General features: G+C 38.6%; 1 protein-coding gene across 2 annotated transcripts in view; it reads right to left on the bottom strand.

Moving 5' to 3' along the window:
• Positions 1 to 625: 625 nt before the first annotated feature.
• Positions 626 to 23,691, bottom strand: part of drosha (drosha ribonuclease III) — a 107,176-nt gene continuing 84,110 nt past the window's right edge. For both annotated transcript variants that reach the window (XM_028434633.1, XM_028434634.1), the window contains 7 exons: positions 21,232 to 21,337; positions 19,895 to 20,036; positions 16,476 to 16,558; positions 14,335 to 14,438; positions 12,462 to 12,554; positions 10,651 to 10,697; positions 626 to 1,308 (listed from right to left, as the gene is read on the bottom strand). In XM_028434633.1, coding sequence (XP_028290434.1) covers positions 1,178 to 1,308; positions 10,651 to 10,697; positions 12,462 to 12,554; positions 14,335 to 14,438; positions 16,476 to 16,558; positions 19,895 to 20,036; positions 21,232 to 21,337 — 706 coding nt within the window. In that variant the 3' untranslated portion in view covers positions 626 to 1,177. The remainder of the gene's footprint in view (positions 1,309 to 10,650; positions 10,698 to 12,461; positions 12,555 to 14,334; positions 14,439 to 16,475; positions 16,559 to 19,894; positions 20,037 to 21,231; positions 21,338 to 23,691) is intronic.

Here is a 23,691-nt window from a genome sequence, read left to right as displayed (position 1 = left end):
AATGCACTTTTGGAGTTACATCAAGGAAAGAGGAAGAAGAAGAGCAAGAAGAAGACGAGAAGAAGAAGAAGAAGAAGAAGAAGAGAAGAAGAGAAGAAGAAGAGAAGAAGAAGAAGAAGAAGAAGAAGAAGAAGAAGAAGAAGAAGAAGAAGAAGAAGAAGAAGAAGAAGAAAGAAGAAGAAGAAGAAGAAGAAGAAGAAGAAGAAGAAGAAGAAGAAGAAGACGAAGAAGAAGAAGAAAAGCCTGATTATTTAACGATTTCACACAAAAAAAAACGACGATTGCTGAAAAATGAAAAACTATCTTCTCCAGTTTCTTCCCTGCACCATTAAAAAAGTTCCAACTTGGTGTCAAACAGTTATTAATGTGACGCTGGTTGTTAAATAGTGGAATCCAGGGGCGACTGAGCTGAGGATGTTAATTAGACAATCTATAATTAGGATCTGTCCGCCAGCCAATCGGATTTAAAGGTTGAAAATAAAGTCAAGACAAAAAAACTGCATTTTTGATTATTAGAAAGTGATTGGCAGATGTGAGACAGATGGTGACACCGCAGCCGCTGAAAATAATTGACTGAAAAGTTTCCAGCAGAACAAAAGAGAGAGAGAGGATTACCACAAATGGATGAAAAATGTGGGATTTTTAATTGACTCAAACAAAATCTGGACGTTTATTATCAACTCTAGCAATCAACATTTCATTTACTGAGTGTTTAGTTTTCCTCTGATGGAGAAAAATGAGCAAAATGGATCCCGAGGTGATAAACAGGTACATTAAACAACAGGAGGAGGTCAGGATGAGATACGGGGGGTTTAGGATTGGTAGTGAAGAGTTTTTGGGTCAAAATAGTTTCACATTATTATCCACAAACGATAGACTCCGCCCACTTTACAGACCCCTGTGACCACAATTGGGAACTCAGTCAGTAACCCTCCCAACATTATTCCAACCCTTTACCTGTCAGTGTTTATTTATCTCTCTTTGTGACAAACGCACGAGTAGTTTTCCTGTGACTTCACGTAGAAAAGGAAAAGTTCTCCCATCATCCTTTTCTCTCACTTTATCAGCTCTAACAGCTCACTGACCTCTGCTTATGTGACAATCTGAGCAGAAAAGCTGAAGTTCTCTGAGCTCATTCAGTCCTTGTTGTGAGACGTCAGCTGCCGATTGGCTTCTGTCACTTCCTGGAGTCGTCGGGCTCGTCGGACTCCTTCTCCTGCCGCTCCCGCTCACGTCTCATCTCCTTCAGCTCCTGTCGGTATTTGCGCTCGATGAAGCGTTTCTGATGAGCCATCTGGGGGAAGTTATCTGGAACAGGGAGGCACAGGCAGAGCAGTGAGTTGTGGGTCGAGGAGAACATGCAGAGAACTCACAAGGTCGCTTTCTCAGAAAATCTCTACAATATTTTACCCTGTAATGTTTTTCATTAACGACACAACGTTGGATGGATTGGTTTAAGAACAAAGATTTCTAAATGAGGTCAGCCACCTGATGTGAAGGCTACACATTAACAGAGGTTTTCAATTAAAAGGACACCAATAATTATGACTTTTGAAACACATCCAAGAAATGTTTCAGCATTAAAAACAAGTCAAACCTACTCCAAACTCCAAATCTCCTATTTTCTAGATATTGGAAGTTTTCTGGATCAATAATGCTGATCAACCATGATAATTCACACTTTAAAAGCTTGGAAGAATTTCATATCCCATGAATAACCATATACAATAGGTCACCATGTATGGCAAGGATGGGCAAATCTATTATAGCATCCAAGGGAGTCAACAGGTTTTGTCTTTGTGGTTTTGTCAGTTTTTAGTCATTTTGTGTGTTTTTGTTATTTTTTGCGTTCTTTTCGGGGATTTTATGCATTTTACGTTGTTTGCTTGTGCATTTTGTTTTTGTTTTGTGTATTTTCCTGTAATTTTGTTGACTGTCTTTGGGGCTATGTGTTGTTATTTTTTGTGTTTTCGTAGTCAATTTGTTTATTTAAGTGGTTGTTGTGTCTGTCTTTGTTGTCATTTTGTGTATTTTAGGAATTTTTTGTGTACTCCATTTTGTTGTTGAGAGTTATTTTGTGTATTATGTTGGGCTTTAATATTCCTTCCAACTTCTTGAAATACGATTTTTGGGGATTTGTTTTCGGGGCCGCACAAAATTAGGCTGAGGGCCACATGTGGACCCCGGGCCGCCAGTTGCCTAGGTCTGATGTATGGACACGCCCATTTTTAAGAAAAACTAAGATGAAACTCACAATCCGTATCTGATCCAGATGAAACTCAGTGAGGAAACTAAGAAAGCAACATGACGAACCAAGATAGGAATTTTTGCCAATGATGAGAGCTAGGGATTTTTTCATTTTTCAAATTGATCCAGAATCAGTATATCAGCAAATAAAATTTTATGGAATCTTCCACGGCTTAAGGTCTATCTTATCTGACTGCGAACAGACAAACAAATAAACGGCAGTGAAAATAAATGAGCAGGACAATCTGTCATACTTAAACAAATACACTGAGGTTCATAAAATGGAATTCAGACATAAAACACAACTTTAAGAACCTCTAACTTCCCTAATCCCTATAATCCTAACCTTTAATCCTATAACCAATATTGTAAACTCCTTAACAAATCCAACCCCAATAACCCTGAACGCCCCTAATTTACACCCATAACCCAAAACCTCTAAAACACAATCAAAACTACAGTAAATCCATAGTCTTAAACCCCTTAACGCTACATAAGCTTCAGTTAAAGTTCCTAAATAAACTAAAAACAATCATTTTAAATGAAAAACATGACATTGGGAAGTATCTTTGTTCAAAATCACTCATTTCAAAAAAAAAAAAAAGAACCAAAGACTCTTTCTGTGGAACTCATTAATAAAGATATTACCAAAGCTGTCGGTGATGAACTCAGAGTTAATTGAAATATAATAAAACCAGCCACAAACAATTAGCTCTAATCTTAAAGCTTCCACTGTTGTTGCAGTTGCAAACCAAAGGTAATAAATCAACCTTGGAAGGACAACACACTTCATTTAATGAGCTTTAAAATACTAATGGAGGGATTTTAAAAAGTAACTCAATGCTTTGTTTTCCCAGGAAACACGAGCGAGCGCACTGGAGGTAGATGTTGATACCCAGAGCTGGGCTAATGTTGACATTCCTCTGTCCAATTTAAAACAGCATGCATGAGAACTGCCCACGGTTTGTGTGTGTGACTGTGCACGTTTTCCAATCGCTGACCGTGACCAAGCAAACTCAGTCAAATTAGTCCTTCGATACACGGTTTCAATTTAAATGAAAGGAAAAGACTCTACCAGGCTAGGAGGAACAAGAGTGAAACTAAAAGAACATCACATTGAGAATGATTGCTCACACTCACTCAGAAATATGAATTATGTTGAATAAATGTGGCTAAAAATGTCTCTGATCCATTTTTCTTGAACTGCAGAGTGTCTGCTTTATGTCAGTTATAATCTGATAACATGGTTTACATATAATAATATATGAGTTTTAGATTATTTAAAGTTGTTCAAGGCATATTATTGCATTGGTAATTTACATGATCTCCATTACTTGTCGGTTATCGCGAGTTTCCGCGAGCGCTCGGGTGTGCATGTCCCTTTAAATGTTGTCGCCGCAAGGAATTGTGGGTCAGCGTTATCCCGTCTCCTTTGGTAAAGGATGCATCAGTGTTTCCTAGGCTAAAGGAGGTTATAAAGGAAGCATTGAGCCACCTTTCCTCAGCTTAAAGAAAACTCGAACGTTTTTTATCATGGCCACCACTTAAAGGAACAGTGGATAGTAAAGGAGATAGGAGGGACTATTCGGGCGCAAAATGACAGAAAACAATACAATCTGACAAAGAAAATACAAAAAGCGACAAAAAAATACCCAAAAAACAACAAATATATAGAAAAAAAAAACAGAAAAACATAGAAAGTGACAAAAAAATACACAAAATGACAATACAACGCAAAAACTGAACACACAGAATGACATAAAAATACAAAAAAACTGACAAGAAAAAGACAAAAGAACACAACGTGGCAACAAAAATACATAAAATGACAGAAAAGTACACAAATGTAAAAAAAAAAAACATTGTGACAACAAATGGACAGAAAGTGAAAAAAACACACAATATGACAACAGAAATACATAAAAGTCCATAAATACAAATAATCTAAAGCCATTCATTGTGTCATTGGTGAGACGTGAGTGTGTAACTCACTGGCAGCTGTAGAACACGTCTCTTTCCATCAGAATTCAAGAATCAGAAAAATTTACATACGATATGTGGCTGAGCAGTGAATGGAGGAGGATAATGTATTCTTCCTCTAATTTGTCATTATGGCAACAGAGAGGAAGAGAGCGTGATAACGACAATATCCTATTAAAAAGAAGGCATGAGCAGTATGCATGGACACACAAACACACTGGGTTTGCACATGTGGTCAATGTGGAAAGCTACACATTGCATTGAAGTATGGAAATCATTAGCATTCTTCACTAAAAGATGGATGCAGAGGAGAAGAAGTGAACACTGCATCAAAGCTACTGTTTAACTCTGTCCAAATATTAGGAAGACTTTTACTTTCTGCCCTCCATGATTCACCTCATAGGTGTGAGAATCAAGCAATGTTTAGTAAAGCAACACAATGAGGAACTCTGAATGATTATTTCCTCCGTCAACAATGAGGAATCCTTTGGGGGACTCAGACTGACCTGTTTTTCTTTTACGTTATTTTGCATCTTTTTGTTATTTTTAGTGTATTTTTTTTTTTTATTGCTTTGTGCATCTTTCTACCTATTCAATATTTTTTTTCTTGATTTGGTATATTTTTTTGTTGTTTTTGCATATATTTGTTGTCACTGTGTTTGTTATTTTGCGTTTTTGTTTTTTTTTTTGTGTGTAGTTTTTGGCATTATTATTTGTCACTATTTTTTAAATTTTAGTGTTTAAGTCAGTTTGCGTATTTTTGTTAATTTTTCTGTCATTTGGTGTAATTTTGTTTCCATTAGGTGTTTGTGTGTGTTTTTTGAATCATTTTTGTGTGGTGATTTTGTTTATTTCCTATTCGTTTTGTGTTTTTTTTGTTGTTTTGTCATTTTGTGAATTTTGTTGTGTTTCACATTCCTTCCAAAAGTTCTCATTTTCTTTTACAAAAATATTGTTAATAAGCTTCACTCAAGCAAAAACAACCAGTTTAGAGAGCCTGTGACTGAAGTCACTTTCTTCAATGATAGGCTGATGTTCGATCAACTGCTTCCTGTCAAATTAACTCCAACAATTACAATTTTATTGTTTGTGCTGCACAAAAAAAGGCATTTAAACCTCAGCATGACGTTAGTTTTTACTAGGGATGAACGATAGATATTGCGCCGAGACCTAATCCGGCATTTATACATGCTAAACTAATCAGGGGGTGTGGTCTCTGGTATGGACTTCCTTTCCCAGTTTCAGATGAAGAAGCACATTTACAAACTCCAAAATGTTGAAGGCATTTTTATTTGTAAGTTTCATTATCCTTCACTTGTAAAACGGCATAAAAATGACTGAAGGAAGATAAAGCGGCCGTTGCTCAGACTGTCAAAAAAAATAATTCTTTTCAGTTTAAGAATCATCATTTTTCTAAGTTGCTGTGATTTCTCAAAAACTTTTCTTGCAAATCACATTGCAATGTTTAGAAAAGTGGTTACAAATTTAAGGATTTTCAAATGGGATGCTTAATATTTATCAGTCCGATGAAAGTATATTCGCTTTCTTTTTTGTAATTAGACTACAAATTCCCGAAGGAGAGAAGACGTCAAAATGACGCCATTTGGAAGGAATATGAAACGATCGCTGCACAGACAGTGAAATATGATTGTTTAACAGCAGCATGTCAAATACATGTTAGTGGCTTATTTGGTTCCTAGTTTGTAAATTGAATAATTTAAAAAAATAAAGACACAGTGAATGTAAATATAAATGTCGCACTGTGCCACAAACTGCTTAAAATTAGCATTTATGTAATATAATTCAGTATTTAAAAAAAAATAAAAAATATTTATAAATGTATTTTTTCCCCCTTAAAATGTACTATTTAAAGGTATTGTGGAGGATGTTATTTTGGCTTCAAATTCCAGAGGGATCATCAAGAATATTGGTCCTCCTATTTGTCAATCATTCTGACGTAAGGCCAAAATTATTGATTGATTTGAAAGACAATACAAAATACACAAAATGACAAAAAAAATAACCACATAACAAAATGATGCAAAAAACATACAAATGTCAACAAAATAAAATCACGAAAAAAACAAAAAATGACAGAAAAAATGACAAAACAACAAAAACACGAAAGAAAAAGTATGCAAAATGAATATAAAAGCAACAAAACTGTGTTTTAGTGTTGTTGGTGAGCACAGACTCGAGGTTGTGCAACTGTGGCCTGGGTTACTGAAACATTCGCTACACGTGGGATGAGCTGCTCAGAGTCAACAATAGACGACACCTGAAGCGGAGAGATTTTTCCCTGCCGTGCCAAAGGGCAATATCCAGCCTACTGTCTTTTACTTTGCTTCTATCTATCCAAAGGCTTTTATCCACAGATTACGGAAGGGTTTAGAGAAAGTAGGGGGGAAAAATGGAGCTCCCTTCAGCTACGCACAGATCGACGCTCCTTCTCTTATTCCACAGATATTTGATTGTTTGAGAAAGAGTGCAGAAAAGAAGGCTGAGACTTAGAGACAGATTGGAGACTTAAAGCGGGCAGCGTGCTATCTGTAAGGATGGATGATAAAAGCTTAAGTCGTCTCCATGTATATTTGATGCCTCCCAGCCTCGAGGCAGATCACTCCGCTCGCCCACCTGGCTGAGCTCCGATCAATTTGTTTGCTATGTCCAGGCCTTGTTTAACATTTAATTCTGCCTTGACAGACACAAGGAGTGCGTCAAAACTAAAAACCAGAGCTGACATCAGTCAGGCCACAGGCCGACAGTTTAAGGAAAAGACCGAACATTTACCGTCTGCAATACGTGGAACGCAATGATCCCAGATGAGACTACAAGCTTCTCCCTCCCTCACATGACGGCATTTGAAAGGACAATAAAAGACAACATGACTCCAAAAAACACACAAAATATTCAAAAACATTAAATCTACCACAACAGTACATAAAAAAAATCTGTCTAAAAACACTCAAACCAACTAATTCCATCAAAAAACAGAGAAAAAATTGAAAAACATAGAAAACAACTGCAAAAATTACCAAAAGGACACAAAACACAAAAACCCCTAAAAACACACAACAACAAAACTAAAATACACCAATAAACCTACAAGAAAAAGAACAAGTCAAAAAAGACACAAATCAACCAAGTAAATAGAAAAACAACTCAATGAAAACACCAAATGCCTCTAAAGACACAAAACAACAAACCTACAGCAAAAAAGATTAAAACTGACGAAAAAGGATCTATTCTTTATTTGTTACTGAGCAGAGGAACAGATCTATTCTTGTGTGTCTGCAACTGAGTAGAGAAACAAATCGAGTCTTCATACGTCTGTAATGGAGCAGAAGAACATATCTATTCATCATACATCTGTAACTGAGCAGAGGAACAGATCTATTCTACATACGTCTGTAGCGGAGCAGAAGAACAGATTTATTTTACATACGTTTGCAACTGAGCAGAGGAACAGATCTATTCTTGTGTGTCTGCAACTGAGTAGAGAAACAAATCGAGTCTTCATACGTCTGTAATGGAGCAGAAGAACATATCTATTCGTCATACATCTGTAACTGAGCAGAGGAACAGATCTATTCTACATACGTCTGTAACGGAGCAGAAGAACAGATTTATTTTACATACGTTTGCAACTGAGCAGAGGAACAGATCTATGCCTATATGTCTGTGACAGAGCAGTTTAATAGATCTATTCTGTAACGGAGCCGATTAACAGATCTATTATTCATACATCTGTAACTGAGCAGAAGAACAGGTCTATTCAAGATATGTCTGCTACCGAGCAGAGGAACAGATCTATTCTGTAACTGAGTAGAGGAACAGATCTATTATTTTCTGTTTGTTTGTCTTGGTTAATGTTGACAGATATGAGCTGCAGTGAAAACCAAAACCCGGGCTGTGGAATAATGAAGTCAGACAGACGGCGCTCCAAAAAAGGAGGGCTGGTCCTTTTTAATGAGCTCTGAGCGTCTGAGTGAACAGGCAAAGAGCTCTACAGCAGCATCACAGAAAAATGGAAACCATCTTGGCACGCAGCGCCAGGCACCTTCGATCGGCGAGTAACACGAGGTAGAGCTGACGAACAGAGTGAAGCTGCAGAAAGGACAAATCACACGATCGATGACGGATTACATTACACTGGGGCTAATGTCCTTGATTAGTCTCACTAAGTGAACAAATGAAGCAAGGCCTGGCGATCATCACACCGGAGACGGCGCGGTTCCTCCAGGAGTTGAGGCGTCCGATGCTTTGGCAGCAGTCGAGGCTCGTTAGACGAACTCAGGGTCAGGTGACGAGACGCAACAAAGAGCAGGTCTGCTTTAATGCAAGTGAAATATTTAGACTTGAAGTATGAATAACAAAGAGCATGAGATGACCTCTAAATAATGAGCTCCGTCTGCACAAGAAGTGGAAAACAGCAGATCAAACCACGTGGCGCGACTGCATCAGGGATGCTAAATCGCACGCGCTCTGCAGTATTCATGAGTCTGCTTTGATTCAATTATTAACTGTTGGAGCCGCAGCGTGGAGCTAAACGCCTCTTAGCTTATTACTACATGTGTTTCTTTACTTCATTCAAGAGGCTTTGAAGTCTGGGGATCGTCCTCAGTGAGAGACGCTCGTCAATGCTGAGCCGCCCTGCAGTACTGCTCAGAGCCTGAGAGAACATGCAACGTGCTGCCATCAGTCTGATGATGTACAGCACACAAAACAACTCAAACAACAAACGCAAGGATGACAAAAATCATAAAATGAATCTAAAAACAAACATTATGTTAACAAAAATACAAGAAACAACAGTAAAAATACGCAAAATGTCAACAACAGCACAGAAAATGGCCAAAAAATACCGTACCCTGAAAACCTACAAAATGTCAACAAGATTACAAAAAAAACAACACAAATACACAAAATGATAACTGCAAACACCTGCAGTACTGACAAAAATACAAAATACAACAGCAAAATAACAAAGAAAAAAAAAAAAAAAAACAGAAAATAACCAAAAAATCAGGAAACGACTCTTAAAACCTACAAAATTTCAACAAAAATACACAAAACTACAGAAAAAGACAAAAAAATATATACAAAATGACCAAAAAAAAAAAAAAAACACTTGAAATGACAAAAAATCACAAAAGGACAAAACAAATACACAAAACAACAAAATATAGAAAATGACAAAAACAAATAAAATAAAAAAAATAATAAAAATGTCTACAAAAATCCACACCTAGAAAATGTCAACAAAAATAAAGAAAATGTCAACAAATGTAGACAAAACAACTCAGACCTCCTCCCGCTATTGCAGGACTTATGAATTAATGTAAAAATAAACAAAGCGCGAGAAGAGGGATGGCTCTAAATTAAGTGACCTTTTAAAAGGCATTGCTAATGTAGTCACATGAAACAGCGATTTATGAGCGAGGGAAATGTTCATTTAGTGGCAGTGAGCGTCCATCAATCACAGCGACAGAGGCAGACTCTGGGGACAGAGGGAGGGAGGCTGTGAGCAATGAACTACGACCTCCAATGAGCCAAAGAGACAAAGAAGAGCCTCCGTGGACCAACAGTGACACCGTTCTGATTCCCGTGCAATCAAATAATCATTAAAATAAACACCTACTCTCTAATATGACCACAAACGTTTTTCTCTTCCTTTGAAAATATAATATTTAAACTAAAAAATGTTGAAAAAAAAGTTGATAACAGTTTTAAAGCAGAACTAAGTAACATGAAGCTTAGCGCTCCCCCTAAAGGTCCCTTTTGGTTATGTCACTGTCGTAAAAACTCCACCCCCCGCCGCCTGCACCACCCCACAGCTACATGCACACCTTTGCTCTCCCAAGACGGTAGCAACTGATCACTGAAAAATTCTAATACAACAGTGACACTAAGGATGCTTTCACATATATAGTCCCATGTGACCATATGAACAGTATGAGGAAGAGAAACAAGTAAAATAAATGAATGATGTGAAAGTAATACGGAAGGGAGTGTGGAAATGTGTGTGATGTGTTTGTTTGTGTGCTGACAAAGCAGCTCTGCAGTTCAAAGGGAGCGAGGAAACAGAACTTTTTCAACTTTGGCCCTCTGAATGAGGCTAAAGGAATGTATATCACTGTAGCAAAACCATTATAAAGTTATTTTTTCATAATATTGTCCTTTTAAAATGTACTACTTAATATTTAAATACAAAAAAATTACAAAAAAACAAAACAAAAAGTACGCAAAATGACTATAAAACACTACAAAGTAGTGTTTCAGTGTTGTTGGTAAGCACAGACTCAAGGTTGTATCTCTCTGAATAAAGCTTTTTAATATCACACCTTTGTTTAAAAGTTCAGCTTTGGGATTAAAGCTGTAATGAATAGAAGTGTGTGTGGATGTGTGTGTGTGTGAACTCACATTTTTCCAGCGCATCCATGGCAGCTCCCATTTCAGCCTGTTGGATACTGCATTAGAAGGGTGTTGTCACAGGGAGACAGGAGGAGGGAAATAAAAAAGGTCTTTAGCAGAATTCAAAGTATCCCCAAGAGAGAACAATAATAAATAACACACAGCATTGAGCGGATTATCTCAAGTGTGCTCTCTTTGTCTTGAAAGCACCTCTGCTGAACAGGCCCAGGTAACACCGTGCACACTTTTCTCAAAGGTAAGCCTATCGTTTCCGAAACGTTTGGCGGCGATCGCAGCCCGACGGCGGGAGCTTAAGTGGTGTAAACACAAAAACGGAGCTGTCAGAGATCCTGAGGACGGAACAAACCTATCGGCAGCTTAGAGGAAGAGAACGCGCTTTCCATGGGATGCCTTTTTTATTCCCCGCACATTCATCCCCAGCTCCCCCAGCAGAGACTCACGTCTTTGTTCTGCTGCACAAAGGTGCGAGAAACAACAAAGTGTGCAAAGCAACACAAAATACTTTGATGTTTTGCTAGTTTCTCATCTTCAACTGCTTTTTCAGTACTTGGTCGTTTTCTCTCCAGAACCGAAGATACAGTACTTCCAGGTGATCATTGATCTGGGCCCAGGATCAAACAATATCAGGGAAGTCCTTTTAATAAGATGGATAAATAAGTCCAGGCTCTTCTGGCTGTTTGAGAACGAAGTCTAAGAAATTTCTCTCTCGCTGCCGTTGCGGTTTACATGAATTTAAAACGTGTTGGAAACGCAGACTGAATTAACTGTCCACAGGGCAAATATTGTACCGAGGGAGATTAGTACCACTTATTTCAGTGGAAAAGCCTTTTCAAAAGACCTTCAATCTTAATCTGTCCATCCATCTCATAAACAAACAAAACAAAAGACAAAATGACAAAAAAATTACACAAAAATAAAGAAAATGCTGCTAAAATGACAGAAAAATACACAAAAAAACAAAGAATGAGAAAAAAATAACAAAAAACACAAAATAACTAAAAACATACAAAAAATGTAAATGAAAGTACACACAATTACAACAAAGATATAAAAAAAAAAAAAACTCACAAAAATACAAAAAATGACAAACATACAAATTATTTTAAAAAATACTCAAAGTGACAACAAAATATAGAAAATGTCAACAAAATGATGGAAAAAAACAGCAAAATTATAGATATTGCACCAGGGGAGATAGGCAACAAGGCAAGGCAAATGTATTTGTATAGTGCATTTCATACACAAGACAACTTGTGTTACACTCTAGGACATTTTAATTTTGTCCACTGGCTTTTCATAAGACATTGAACCTGAAGGTCTGTCAGTCTTTCTTTAATTTCCCCATTGTGAGACTCATGAAGTACTTTAGCATTATTCTACACTTATTGTTTTTCATATATTCATCATTTAAGTCATTCTGCCTCAGTTTTTATTTAAATTTAGACCTTTTTAGGTAAACTGGCTAACTTTTCATGGAGGAAGGTGGAGATGAATGAGTCTAATGGAAGCGTCCCGCTGAGGCCGACACCAGCCCGAGCAGCGCCGTCGCCTCGTCACACGCGCTCTTCCCCAACACACGGTGATATTTCCATAACACAATTTACGTCAAATCAATAATGAATCGATCCGTTTTCATTCTGCATAATGTCTCTCCCCACAGACCGTAGCCAACGAGATCTTAATTGCTATAATAAACACCATCAATAAAGCGCAGCCATTACTCTCCAGCCCATTAGCGCTGCACCGAGGGCGAGCGCTGCGTCTCCTTGTCTCTTGTTATACGTCGACGTCTTACTCACCTCGGGCCTTTGCCACAGCCGATCCGCTCTCCTTTGAAATACACGGCTACGGTGTAGGTGCGTGCGTGCGAGGGTCCCACCGTCTGCAGCGTCCTGAGGGTTGAAAGGAGGAAAAGAAGAAGAAGAAAAAGAAGAAGAAGAAGAGAAAGGTGTGGGACACTCGAGGGAGGAAACTGAAAACAAGTTTTCAACTGGAAAAAAGAAATCTAATTTGTCTGGAGCGAAGAGGGGGATTGAGGCTCGGAAGCACAAACAACTTTTAAAGCCTCCCAAACTCCCCTCGCTCATCTTCAGACAGTGAGATCAGTGCTGGGTGAAAACACTCAGGGACGAGGAGTGAAGCACAAACAGTGTTTGGAAGGGCAAACAGATGAGGAGGGGGAGCGTGATCACTCATTTACAGATGTTCCTCGTTTACGTGGCAAAAACACGGAGTGCCGTCTTTGTTCACCTTCTGTGGGGACGGGCCGCCAACGTAGCAGGCAGCTGTTTGAAATGTTAACATTAGCATAAACACAGCCCGCCCAGGCTGCCAGGCACCTGAATTATTCACCCACAATTTACTTATTTCAGGGGTGTGATCCATTTTTAATGCTGCGTGGTCACTTATGACGCTCCATCAATTATTCACTTTCTCACTTACAAATAAAGAGTCTCGTGCGTGTCGTTTGGAGTCAGGCCTCGACAGACGGAGCGTGTCACTTGGAATTCTCACAGCACTACAACACGGAGAAGACATGGAGGAGAAACGTGGAGATGAGATGGTTCTCCATTACGGCCATGGAGCGTCCAGAGTCAGTCTGATGCTCACTCATGATGTCATAATGTAATGGTTGATTTAAGGCTCGACTGATGATTGGGCTTCCTCTAGCTTGTATGAGTTTAATTTAATCATAGTAAACAATAACAAACTCAGTTCACAGGTCTAGCTTTAAACAAGATTTAGATTTGACTAAAATACATTTAAAAAAACTACTAATTAATTACTTGATGAATAACTAAAATGGATGAATTAAATCAAAAAAATGGATAATTAATATTAATAATAATAATAACAGATCACAAGTAAATAAATAAATACATGTATTAATTATGCGTATATGTACATAAACAAAATGTATGAATAAATAAAATATAAAAAATTATAAATAGATAAAAATAGACCAGAACAATCACAATAAATTTGATAATAGAAAAAAAATGATAAATGTATAAATATATAAATAAATAGTTGGAGTAATTAATAAATACATTAAATAGAATACAATTATTATAACAAATAGACAAATAAAAAATAACATACAAAAACTAAATTCACTGTTAAACGCAGAAAGTGACATAACGTAAATGAAATGCCATTATTGTGAACTGACGTTTGTTTTGGGAAATTTAATTGTATAGGGCCCTGTAAGTGGGATAATGGGAAAAATATCTGGGACAGGCAAATATTTAAGGCAGTGGCTATCTGCACGATTGCCGTATCAATATATCAACATTCTATCCGTACGCAACGCCCCTATTTGGCCAGTTCAGGTCACGTGATAGTTCAGTCATTGGCCAGTCTAAGTCGCGTGATTAAGACTAAACCTAACCCTAAACACGTACGTATACACTTCAGTAACCGTACCAATAGCACTGGGGGTTGTCCGTACGACAACCGTACAAATAGACGCTTTCAATATTTAAACCTCAGGGTAAAATCAGGGGCCATAAGTAGTGATTGGGATTCTCTAATAACAGTAACGCTTGTTTGTAATCCAGTACTACTATTGTGATGGCTGGACGAGGCACTCAGATGAGCCACAGGAGCCGTGGGACTGACACAGGTCTGTTACGGTAATGTAACGGCTGATCAAAGGCTTCAGGGTCTTACTTGTAAAGCGGGATGTCGGGCTCCTTGCCCTCAGTCCTCAGGGTCAGGCAGCACTGCTGCAGCTGGGACTTGGGGTCGTTCCAGTCCTGGTTGAGGATGAACTCCTGTAACACACGCGTGATGTGGTGAGCACTTACTCAGACTGCCTTTCCGTCTGCGCACAAATCAAAGGATACTTAAGACAAAAGCCAATCCCCGGCCAGAAATAAAGAGCGGCCGGGCGTCTCCCAGGTGTGCAGGCCTGATACGTTTCTCTTATCCAATGGGGACTTCTAAAAGCCCTTCCATTAACGGGAAGGCAACCTCGTCATAAAAAGGCAGACTTTGAACGCAGAGCTGTCTGCTCCTATTAATTTCCTACTAAGAGTGCTCCAGCTTTCCTACTCCATTCAATCTTGCCCGTCTCTTTCCTCCCACTTTCACCTCCCTGGGGGGGCGTCGGCGCTCTTTAGCCGCGAGCAGAAGAAGAAGAGATGCAAAGCATAAAGCCCACCTGTAGAACAAGCCACCCACGTAACACGTGTGCAAGGAAGCCCGTAAATATAGGGACACTAACCTCGTCCCTCTGAGTGGAGGAGGTGGGACGGTTTGTAAATTGATGGCTGTTGCACAACTTTTCTCTTGGAATTGGAAATGAGGGGTCTTTCTTTCAGGGTTTCTCACCAGAGTCGGGCCCGGACAGCAATTAGCAGTACATCAAAGCGCCAAGAGATGTGTCTGTGTGTGTGTGTGTGCGCGCTCCTACTATTGCAGCTGTGTTAATAGGAACGTGTCGGGGTCCTACACTTGTACCCGTCAACACAGGAACAGTGGTTTGATCGACTTTTAAAAGGAAACACAGAGAGATGTTGCTGCATGAGCAGGAAACCAGTTTCATGTCCGGGTTTGTCACATCGTCTTACGTTTACATGGCAGTATTTGTACGTTTCTTAGAAAAAAAGAACAATTACTGGTCCAGTATAACGAGGATCAGAGCAGTCAGCGACCTTCACATTTAACCACTAAGATTAATAGTGTCTGTTTAACATTGGGACACACTACAAGGCTACTTTTTCACACTCTTCCTCGCATTTGACCATTAAAACTTATTGTGTTTGTGTGACTGCACTTTCCTCTTTTGTAATTTTTGTGAAATGCATTAAAGTGATACCAACCCATTAAATGAAGATGTCTTGCATGGCAGCTATGGAACTACTTTAATGGTATTATCTGCTTATCTGCCAGTCTTTAACGTAGTTTACACCAAGTTTTTATTAAATTTGCACTTTTTAGTAAATAATAAATATACATTCTAAAACCCATTTTAGGTCATGAAAATGGATAAATATTTGTGGTTTTCACAACAGAGAAACAATGTTTTTTCTACCCAGGCTGTAAATGTTGTACTTTCATAAAATTCCTATTTTACTCTATTTGTTAATGGCATTAATCATGGAGAACAAAGAGGAAAAAAAGGAGGAAAAAACTAAAAAACGATATATATTTTTTATAACATTAATAAAAACATAATTGTTTTTAAAAAGTGAAAAAATTGGATAGAATAAAAAAAAATTATCTCAACGAGTCGTTTCTCACTGAACCTTTGATGATAATGTCTTTGAATCTTGACTGTTACTACAGTACTCTATACAAAATGATAATACAAAAGCAACAAAAAGGTAAGAATTGGCCCTAAATACAGATAAGTAAAGAAGGATAAATGATTTAAAATCATATCTGTTAAATATTTTGAAGGAAACCTAATAAACCTTAAATGTTGACATGTTCGGTTATTTACAAGAGTCGGGGAATGAGAATGTTCACACGCTCTTTAAAGCGTTGTGAAAATTCTCTAAAATAGCTCAAAGGCTAAAGTTAGCTTTCAGCACTAGATTAAACGTTATTTTTCCCGTTCACATCCACCAAGTTTCCCATTAAAACCGATAAAAAAGCCCTGACGTCTGAGCTCGTAGTGATTCCCATCAAAAAGGACTAAAATAGCCAAATGGAAAAGAAAAGCCGAGCAGCACTTCACGCCTCACATCGATGCTAGTGCCATTTAGCGTCTGGCTATTAGCTCCTTTCCTTGGCTCTTTCTTTTTCCCTGCTCGGCGTTCCAATAATCCGCCACTAGTGGTGAATGGCGATCAATTGTAGCTCACCTTCAGGCGAGGGAAAAAGCAGACGTTCATGAAGGTGTGCACATACTCCAGGTCCTTATCAATGTAGAGAGCTGCGATGAAGGCTGCAAAAGGGGAGAAAAAACAGACAAAAAGAGGTGGTGAAGGAAAATGCCAGCAATGGCCTGGTCTGTGATGTTAAACAGCTGGAAAAAAAATGGATCTTAGGGTTTTCAACAGGAAATCGGTATGAAGAGGTCTGCATGGAGTTCATAGAAATGCCAAATGTAGGATAAAACTGTAGGTCAGGTTGAATTGAGGCTAAGTGAAAGAAGAAATATGAGAAACATGCAGGGGAGGCCGTGTGTCATCTCCCATATCATGGCCATCCCTTTGTTTTCCATTAGACGCCTTCACTCCGAGTCACAGAACGTGCACACGGTATGGAAAATAATAGGCAATATCTCAGCTGGCCTGCTGTAGCTGCAGGGCACGCCGCTTTGTTCCCGTGTCATCAGTTCTGCTAAGGGTTAACCTGGGAGGGACACAAAGCAGCGCGCGGCCTTCGGCTTCATGCGCGACAGCCGCTCCACTTATTCAGTTTTAATATCAACTTATTCCCACGATAGGAAAACCCTCTTTCCAGTAACTTTATAAGCCAGATCCAAACAAGATACAATAAATTGTAGCACAGCTCTGATTCATTTTAAGAGTAACATAAGGAGAAGACATGAGGGAAATAAAGATGTAAGGTAAGCTCAGATTTTTAGCTGATAGTTGTATGTCTGCCTTTAAACCCTTTAGGCTTTTAGTTTAACAAGAAACTTTTACTTTTTTAGATGACGATTTAAAGGAACTGATATTCTTATATAATATCAAATATATAGTAAATGAAGATATTCACTGGTGAACATGAACTTCCGTACAAAATACACGTTGTAAAATGTGTAACTGGATGTTTTTAATCAATATAAACTTCCCCAATTTTTCCAATGTCGGGTGTTGCTCTAGTTAGATTCACTGTGAGCACAGTTGATCACTCCAGGCCAGTGCGGTCGCTGGCCTGAGTGAAGTTCCGTCATTGAAGCCGCTGCAGCTCAGCGCTTATTAATATAACTATTGTTTATATAATTATTATTGATATATAATTGATATGATCATTTTTTATGTAATAATTATCTATATATTAATATTTATTATAAGACTCTCCGGGTGACCCAGGGGTCACAGGTGACTTAGTTGATATAATTACTCGACCTGCGCATGCGCGAGATGGAACATGCAGTGCTTTAAGCACCACCTCTGACGGTCATCCAGGATTCACAGAACCGTAGTTACATATGTAACTCTCGATAATGTTTAAGTTATCAAGCCTAAAGCTCCAGGAAAGTAAAGACTGTCAAAATTGATTTAATTCCAACTTCATTCATCACATCAAGTTGAAAACACATTTATATCTCACGTAACAACAATATAAGAAAAACTGGTGTTCAGCATTTTAAGATCAACAGCAGGGTCCACCCACGTTGTTCTCAGGCCAGCGCAGAGGTGATAAATCACTCTTTTATCTTAAATCATATTGATTTTTGAGTTTCACTTCTCTCTGATTTTCCTTAAAAAGTCCAGTTTTGATGAAGACTCAAGGGAGAACTCACATTACAGCAACTTTTAAGTGGCTGCCTTGGGTTTGTGTGAGCTTTAGGTGCTGTTAAAATTATGTTAATTGACTCAATGGTCTTGTACTTTATGTTACAAACCTACAATTATCATACAGACCCTCCTGGACTCCAAAGAACAAACAGAAAAGGTCTCCATGCTTAACCCTTCGCATATAGAAGAGTAGGGACAATTGAGTTCAGCCTAAAGACCCACATGTTCAGCTTCTTTCCAATTATTTTACTTTTTTAGTAAAAAACGTGACCGTGTGTGCTTCCTACCCACACGCAGATCGTTTCCCAGTGATAGCACAGATGGTAACAACTGCAGTAGCTGTTTAACTCAACACACACCTTCATCTCTGATGCTGCGGGCCACATACAACTGTGACTTTAAACACAAAGAACAGGTGCTGGAACGCTAATTCTGATTTGATTGTTTCTATTTAGCTGAATGATCACGACCCGACGAGCACTCGCTGTGTGAGCAGAGCCGAGATTGTTGCTAATCTCCTGCGGTGCAGGCTATATATAAAGATGAATGGCAGGGGTTGATAAGCTGGTGGTCCCAGCGTGTGAAAATGACAACAAAGTTCATATTCTCCTCTGCATATTCAAATTCTCATGTATTAGTAGCAGTTTTCAATTATGAAATCTCCATCAGGACCCTGAGGTCCAATGTTTACCTCTTGTTCCTCAAAGATGACAATAATTTTATCACGTTAGGACTAGGAAATTAAGATCCCAGTTAAGTGCCATCATTCAATTTTATTATTATTATTATTATTATTATTATTATTATTATTATTATTATTAATTCCTATTTATTTCAATGGACAGTTTACAACTTTACTTGACAACGCTATATTTTTAATTGCATTATTTTGCATGGGTGCTATTATTATGTTTTGATATGATAGTTATTTAACGTTACTCCCGATTTCCGGTTAATACCAATAAATTATTTCCATGAAAAGTTTATATTTTTAAATATTCACTTTGCATCCCTATGTAAGACTAAAGAACTAAAGTGTCTGTTTTAGGGCTTTTATTCTTGTTTTCATGTGAGACACTGCACAAACCGATATTTAGGTTCAGGGAATAACACAAAACGTTATGTGTATGGGTGGAATCGCTGACTTCTTTGTGGGAACCGCAAAAAGCCACACACTCAGACATTTTTACATGTACGTTTTATATTTAGGTTCAATTACTTTGCAAAAAAATATATAAATAAATGAATTAACAGGATCCCTCTAGCACCCTCTGGTGGGAGGGAAGTTTCAGGCGGCGCTAATGCATTCACTGTATGAATGCAGTTTGTTGTTTTATTTTACTCAATTCCATTTCTTTTATATATTTTATTTCATACTATTACATTTTTTTCTTATATTATTTTGATCCAATAGAAGATTGTGACAATTGAATGCAGAATTCTCACTTCCATTTTCTCTATAAGATGCAGTTTGTCTAGGTATTGATTGATTTGAGACCTCTAATGTTATCTGGTAGGCGGAGCTTGCAGAAGCCTGACACAATGCTTCCTTTTTTATTCTTTGAGGTTGGTTAAAAAACGCCTTTCAATGCCGAGTGGCTGTGGCAGCTGTAACTAATAAAGGAACATCGATGACTACTTCAGTCATACAAAGCTCACAGTGAGCATCTTCCTGTCTCCTCAGCCGAGCACTGAGTGCGTTTGACATCTAACAAGGGGAAAAAAAGGACAAAGAAATCGATGACGAGCTGCGAGCGTCCCCAGAGAGATCTAAACAGGCGTTTGGAGCACACAGAGAGCTGTTTACGTACACTCCAGCAGGTCGGCCAAGGTCTTGGTCCGCAGAGCGACGGGTCTCTTGGTTTTATCGTTGGTGATGGCAAACTCCTGCATGCCCAGCTCCTCCGCCACCTTGGCCTGTGTGCGGTTGTTGACCAGCGAGCTTCGGAGCAACTGTGGACAAACACAAACAAGCCGGGGTCGCGTTTTTTTCACCTGAAGAAACAACCCTGAACACGGAATAGTCCATCATCCACAGAAATGGGTGCGTTTCAAGCAGATTTCACATTGCTCTGTTAAATATTACATGGCGTCCTGATGCTGAGCGGATGACAACATGTTCGACTGCTTTGGGGCACATTTAAGTCCCTAAAAGGAAGGACAGAAACACATTAAATATAGCTGCAAGATGGAGAGATAAGCCTAATGGAATGGAATAGTGTCCGAGTGTGTGTGTCTGTGATAGGCCCTCCTTAGCAGCACACATGCAATCACACTTGCACCAGTTGAATGGGCACTTTCTTCCTCTGGATTTCAAATCCATTTCAGATGTGGCCCATCTGCACTCCTGGGCATTGCTCAGCCTTCCAAAAGAAAAGCTCACTGGAAGCTCTTAAGGCTCTTTTATGTTTAACTTTAAAGAATTGGACGGGGCGGAAGCTGTGCATGCATTTTATCTTCAAACGCTGGTTAAAATATTACCGACTTGTGCTCGGGAATTACTACAGAATGACTCCCAAAAAACACACAAAAGGACAGAAAAATACAAAGTCTAAAAACACACTAAACAACAACAAAGATAGACTAACTCCAAAAACACATAAAACAACAAAAACAAACAAACAAAACCCTTTATTCGGGCTGCATGAATGCTGCTCATGGATTTTTGTTGGTTGTATGTTTTGGAGCCATTGTGTGTTTTTATGTCTTATTGTTTTTGTCATGTTGTGTTTTCTGTTATTTTTGTCATTCGGTGAACTTTTATTTGTAATGTCTATGGTTTTGTTGTCATTTGGTGAATTTTCATGTCATTTTGTTGATATTTTGTGTGATTTTGAGCCCTTTTGTGCGTTTTGGAAGCCATTGTGTGTTTATGTATATATTTTCTGTATTTTTGTTCTCATTTTGTATACATTTCTGTCATTTTGTTGACAGAAAATAGGTTTTCAGAGTTATTTTCTGTGTTGTGAAGTTGTTTGTGTGTTTTGGAATGGTTTTGTGTGTGTTCTTCTGTCATTTTGAGGACTTCCATTGATATTGTATACGTCTTTGGAGATATTTTGTGTATTTGTTTCAGGAGCCGCACAAAAAGAGTCACCAGTTTCCCAGGAAAGATTGTGTGTGCGTGTGTGTGTGAGTGTGTACTTACTGTTAAATGGCCTTCGTGGTGATCAGGGAAGTGGATGAAGAGGTACTCAGTGGCTACAAGCTGCATGATGGAGTCTCCTAGAAACTCCATCCTCTGGTTGTGACCGCTAGATGAGAACAACAGAAAGTTAAATAAACACATGATGAGCACAATTAATTCATCCATTGATCTATAATTACTACATTATGGCTTACAATAGTAATAATAATAATTACAATAATGATTTGTTACAAAAATACTATAATAATAATCTATTAATTACCGGTATATATGAATTACAATACATTTATTGATACATTTTTAATAACATTTGTTGCAATATGCAACATTTTACTACTTTTAGTGTCAACCATAAACAAAAAGGGCAGGCATAGTAAAAAAAAACAAAAACAAAAACCACCTGTCTTCTCTCGGCAGGATTATGAACATAATTCTAAATGGTTATAATATTAAAACTGAGGGTGTTGATCACCGAGTGGTAGAAAGCAGCAAAGAAGTGGTAATTATTTTTTCAGTTGCAGACTTTTTGTGTCTTTCATCGATCAAACGATGGACATGTGGATGGATCTTCGGTGGGCTCTATCTCTTAGAGAGAAGGTCGAATGTGTTTCCACTTAAAGACGCCCCCTCTTCACTCTCTCCTGGGGTCGCTCCATCCTCTGCTGGTGAAGAAAGGAACGACCTAAGGTCGTGTCTCTTCATCCGTCCACCACCTGGATTGTTTGACCTTCCTTTTCTTGTTCCCGACCTGATTTTTTTTCTGATGGTCTGACCTACTTTAAACAACCTTTGATCTAAAGGGGCAGCTTTCCAGTCGGTCGGCTTTATTTAGGTCAACAAATGACCAAAGACACAGAAAAAAGACTGGAAAATGTGTCATTTTTATTCAATGTACAATAAAAGTGATCAAACTGATCATGAGCTCATTAAAGCATGTGGGACTGTTTACTGGTACGGAGTTATTTCACATTTACGTCTGCAATACATGAAACGCAAAGATTCATCTGCATATTTACTTACCTGGAATACCTTATTCAGGTTATGCCTTTTCCAAAAAGAAGTAGCAGCAGCCGCTGCACAGAAACAGCCACGAAAAGGAATGAAGGACATTTGACAGTTTAATAAAACGTAAAGTTCCTTAGTCTTCACCTGAGAGAGACGCCCTAAAATAAACGGGGATTGAAAGGAATATGGAACGCCACTGCACAAACTGTCAAAAACAATCCACGCAACACGATGAGAAGATATTAGTCAGTGGTTTGGGACGCAGAGTTACGAGAGGAGTTAAAACATATTTCCTTATTCGTCACCTTTAAAGATGGCATTAAAATGCCAGAAAGGAATATGAAACAGCGGCTGCCAAAATCATCTGAGAAGATATAAAAGATGTGGGTGAGGTTTATTTTGTTCTTTTAACGAGGACGCAAAGATTCCCAGAGGAGTTAAAACATCTTCAGGTTTGCTCATCTATTACCCGCAAAGATACCATTGAAACGATTAATCAGGTGTAAGAAAGACAGATATTATATAAAGTTCAAAATTAGCCGTTTTTGTATCTAGTGCTTCAGTAATTCCGGATCATTCAAACGTGAGATTCCATGTGGTATCAGTGGGAAAACATCAACCTCGGCCTGAAAAGTCCTTCAAGTTAAGTCGAGTTGGAAACCTGTGGACCTCTAATCAACTCCACTGACCCCAGCGTGAAGAGAGCGCTGACATTTAAGTGATGAATCAGAGCGCACACACCCAGACACACACGTGCACACAAAGTGTTGCCCTTGTGGCAAACCAAGGAAAGCAATTACAGGGAGCCGCCTGCCAATAAAACATCAAAGGTGTGCTGCCAAGGCTAATTTGCTTTAGCTGTCAAACTCGCGAGAGAGTCGAGCTCGGGTCGCGGTCAACCGCCGTCGTCATGCGAACCAGAAACAACTCAAATTGTAGCCAACAGGCTCGTTAGCGGAAGCGTTTTGCTCGCGCTGCATTGTTCTACCTGCACGTCGATGACATGTTTGCTTCCCTCCAATCAATTTTAAGGAGAAGTTTGTAACTTCACCGACTATCGAAAAAACGTCATAGCAGAGCGCAGGGCGGTGTATACAAAGACTTTACAGCTCTGAGCGTGGCAATTAAAAAAGGAGAAGGAAAAGGAAAAGAAGAAGAACAAAAAAAGAAAAGGAGGAACAGGAAGAGGGAGAGGAGAACAGAAGAAGTATGTGCAGGAGAACGAAAAAGTGAAAAACGAATATTGTATTTCCACCAAAATCAAAAGGCGCCTCATTGTGCAGCGATATGGCGTTACTGTATATCTGTGCCACAGTTCTCAATACATTTTGTTTCTCTGTAAAGTTTCAACAGAAGAACGATTCAGGTGCAAAATATCAACATGTGTCCCCATTTCAGTCAATGTCTCTCATAAGGGACAGCAATGTGAGTTCTGTAGTGTGCAGTCCCAACTGT

This window comes from Gouania willdenowi, chromosome 20 (genome assembly GCF_900634775.1).
Source record: "Gouania willdenowi chromosome 20, fGouWil2.1, whole genome shotgun sequence".
NCBI classification, from domain to species: Eukaryota; Metazoa; Chordata; class Actinopteri; order Blenniiformes; family Gobiesocidae; genus Gouania; species Gouania willdenowi.
This window is presented reverse-complemented; position numbering and strand designations above follow the sequence as displayed.